The 4,139-nt window shown below is 43.5% G+C and overlaps 1 protein-coding gene across 1 annotated transcript; it reads left to right on the top strand.

The window, feature by feature from the left end:
* The first annotated feature begins 339 nt into the window (after nucleotides 1-339).
* LOC125475588 lies at nucleotides 340-732 on the top strand. Its single transcript, XM_048580559.1, has one exon. The coding sequence runs from the start codon at nucleotides 340-342 to the stop codon at nucleotides 730-732; it is 393 nt and encodes a 130-aa protein (XP_048436516.1).
* The last annotated feature ends 3,407 nt before the right edge of the window (nucleotides 733-4,139 follow it).

The raw sequence follows: 4,139 nt of genomic DNA, 5'->3' as shown, positions 1-4,139 counted from the left end.
CTCGAAGACAATTACCCTAAGTCAAAAACCCATTAGAAGAAATAAATGTTGGCACAGCCGACGAGCCTCGATCGTTGTTTCTTAGTGCTTTGTTGCCGCCCCCCATGAAGGTCGAGCTTTGTAAACTACTTCATGAAGTTAAAGCTTGTTTCGCGTGGAATTATCATGAGATGCCAAGCCTTGACCGAAACCTCGTCGAACATGAGTTACACATCAAAGTGGGTTGTAAGCCTTTTTGACAACCCCCACACCAGTTCTCGACAGAAGTACAGCTCGACATAAAGGACAAATTAGTTCGGCTTTTGAAAGCCGATTTATTCAGACCGCTCGATACGTCGAATGGTTAGCCAATATCATCTAGGTGTTAAAGAAAAATGGAGCCTACACATCTGTATTGATTTCCGTAATTTGAATCTGGCAACTCCTAAGGATGAATACACAATGCTAATCTCGGATTTACTGATTGATGCCGCAGCCAATCATGAAATGTTGTACTTCATGGACAGCTATGCCAGTTACAACCAGATCTTTATCGCTGAAGCTGACGTTCACAAAACCGTCTTCCGTTACCCGGGGTCACTTGGCACCTACAAATGGGTCGTCATGTCATTCGACCTTAAGAACGTCGGTGCCCTATACCAACGAGCTATGAATATCATATTCCATGATTTCATCAGTACGGTCGTAGAAGTTTATATCGATGATGTGGTTGTGAAATCGAAAAGTCGCTGAACGCACCTAGATGATCTTCGGCAAGTTTTCCTTTGTATGCGTCAACATAATCTCAAAATGAACCCGGCCAAATGCGTCTTCAGTGTATCAGCCGGTAATTTTTTGGGTTTTCTTATGCACCATCGTGGCATAAAGGTTGACGAAAATAAAGTTCACACAATCATTAATGCTCCACCCCCGACGACCAAGAAGCAACTCCAATCGTTACTCAGGAAGATAAATTTTCTCCGTCGTTTCATAGCTAATTTGGCAAGCAACATGAAAGCTTTCTCTACACACTTGAAACTTAAAGACTCAGATAAGTTTGAGTGGCGCAAGATAACGATGATGGGCGTGAACAAGCTATCTTTTATCTCAGCCGGAATTTGAATTCACCTGAGATCAATTATTTACCCGTCGAGAAACTTTGCTTAACTTTGTTTTTCACCGCAACCAAACTTCAACATTATATGCTCCCATTAGTTACCCAAGTCATCGCCCAAACAGATGTTATTCGTTACATGCTTACTCGGCCTATCATCAAAGGCCGAATTGGGAAATGGACCATGGCATTATCCGAGTTTAGTTTGCAGTACGTCCCTCAAAAGGCTGTCAAAGGTCAAGCCTTAGCCGATTTTTTGGCCCAGTACCCCTCTTCTTATGGTTTTGGGGGCAGCGAAGCCGACATCGGTTTAGTCTAAACACGCGACAACTACTTGACAATGCACTTTGATGGATCTAGCACCGCTACCTCGACTGGTGTTGGTATCATCATTCAATCCCCCGACCACTACCGATGGTGTTTCTCTCTTACGTTAGATTTCAGCTGTACGAATAAACAGGCCAAGCATAAAGCTCTCATCATCGGCCTTCACGTCCTCCACTACTTAAGGGCAACCCATGTCCTCATCCTTGGTGATTCCGAACTCGTGATTAACCAATTAAACGACATTTTTGGTTGCATGAGTTGTACTTTGGCACCTTAGCACATGGTTGCCACCTATTTGGCCGAGTTATTTGAGCGAATAACATTTGAGCACATTTCGCGTGTTCGAAACATTGACGCAGACGAACTCACCCAAATAGCCTCCGAAGCACAACTCACCGGGGGCAAGTTAGGCCGGGTAACACCCACAGAACTACGATCTTAACCAGCATTGGTCAATCAGCAAGTCCTCCAGTGTAATCACATCATGCGCACGAGAGTGATGTCTTTACCATCGTTATTAGAGCGAGGAGACCCCGTAGAAGTATATGTTGTCGAGACACTACCAGACGATTGAAAAAAGGTGATTTTACGATATCTCGACAACCCCAACGATAAACACGACCAGAGGATGAGGATCCACGCCACGAATTACATGTCATACCAGAATGGATTATATCAAAAAGGTGAGGATGGGTTACTATTATTGTGCCTTGGCCCATAGGATGTTGCCCAAGCAATGGCCGAGGTACACGAAGGGATCTATGAAACGCACCAATCCGGGCGTAAGATGCGTTGGCTGCTTCATCGACATGGCTATTTATGGACGAGTATATTGAAGGATTGTATCAAATACGCCCAAGGATGTATACAGTGTCAGATTCATGGGCCTATACATAAAGTCCCAGGCAAATTACCCCATTCGGTTACCAAACCATGGCCGTTCAGAGGATGGGCAATGGACCTAATTGGCAAAATCACGCTGTCTTCTGAAGCAGCAACACACGCATGGATATTAATGGCAACCGATTATTTCACAAAATGGGTAGCCGCAAGATCATACGCTGTATTAACGTCCAAAGAAATCTGTAGTTTCGTAGAAGAAAATATTGTGACTCGATTCGGAGTACCAAAAATGATCATAACTGACAATGGTATAATCTTTATGGCCGACAGGTTTAAAGAGTATATGGCGAACCTAAAAATTCGACTCGAGTAGTCTACGCCGTATTATCCGTAGGCAAATGGGCAGGCCGAAGCAAGTAATAAAGTTTTGATTGGTATTCTTGAAAAAATGGTAAGAGAAAGGCCGGGGATGTGGTATTTGAAGCTAAATGAAGCATTATAGGCCTATCAAACTTCACTCCGATCAGCCACCGGAACAACTCCATATGCCTTAACATATAGACACGATGCAATATTACCGGTTGAGCTTAGTATAAATTCATTGCGAGTAATTGAACAGAGTAGTTTGATCAGTGCCGAATACAATCAGGCCATGAGGCAGGAGTTAGAAGATTTGGAGGAGACGCAACTTGACGCTTATAACTTATTAATGGTGCAGAAACATATTGCTTAGTGAGCCTATAATCAACGAGTTAGGCAGAAAACGTTCAGCAAGGGAGAATTAGTTTGGCAAACTGTGTTACCCGTAGGAATTAAAGATCCCAAGTTCAGTAAATGGTTGGCGAATTGGGAAGGTCCATTCATCGTACATAAAATTCTCAGCAATGGGGCATACCATCTTAGTGACCGGACCGGTTTAATACACAAATTACCAATCGATGGGAAATTTTTAAAGAAGTATTATTCGGTCACATGGGAGATGCGAGAATAGTTTATTTCATTAATGAGCTTGCAAAAATGAGTATACAAGTACAGATGGTCAATTCGTTTACAGCTAAATATCCCTAAAGTAAGAAGGGAATGAGAGTTTCAAGGACATCCTTCAATTCCAAGCACCTGACTTCACCCATCGTGACCTCGGCCTGCCAATTCCATTTATCCATCTTCAGCTGCTTGATCTACCGCACACTAGCCACATATTCGATCAGGCAGGATTTACCACCCGACTTGAAATCTCTTGCAAGCTCGGAAGTAACGACCGACCACCGGTTTTGAAGTTCGGTAATTTGATAATCGAGGTCGGTCAGCGCTTCTTTCTTCATCTTCAACATGTCGACCTGTGGACACAAAGCTTCTTGAACGACCATCGTAACTATCAAGTCGTCTTCCGCCTGAAGAGATCTTTTGAAAATACCGAAATATTCTCGAGTTCGTTCCAAAGTAGAAGCTGCTAGAGTAATGGCTTTGTTACCTAACTGACCATCAGTCGTAAGATCATTCAGTTATGCCTCTACGGAGTCGAGGCCCTGGCACTCAAGAATTTGTAACGCTGAAAGAGACAGCAGTTCCTGCAGCTTGACGAAGGCATCTGGTTCAGCCGTTGACACGGAAGGTTTGGTTGCAATGGTTGAAATGTTAGCCGCTCCTGATGTAGTCACAATCAAGGCATCAAGCTTGACCTCCCATGAAGGCTGCGCAGAAAAGAAAATTTGTAAGCAAAAAGAAAATTATAAGGAATGCATAACAGAGGGAATTTATTTCTAAACCTGCCAAGAGGAGACTTCGGCCATGTCCTCTGGTTCATTGCTCGAACCTAGAGAACTTAATGGCCGAGCCCAGTGTCTAAGACTACTTCTCAATTCACATGGCCGATGGA

The sequence above is a fragment of a genome, unplaced genomic scaffold, assembly GCF_019419815.1.
Source record: "Pyrus x bretschneideri cultivar Hongxiangsu unplaced genomic scaffold, Pyrus_bretschneideri_v1 Contig15, whole genome shotgun sequence".
Lineage (NCBI taxonomy): Eukaryota > Viridiplantae > Streptophyta > Magnoliopsida > Rosales > Rosaceae > Pyrus > Pyrus x bretschneideri.
Note: the sequence above shows the minus strand (reverse complement) of the source record. Positions and strands in the feature narration are given on the sequence as shown.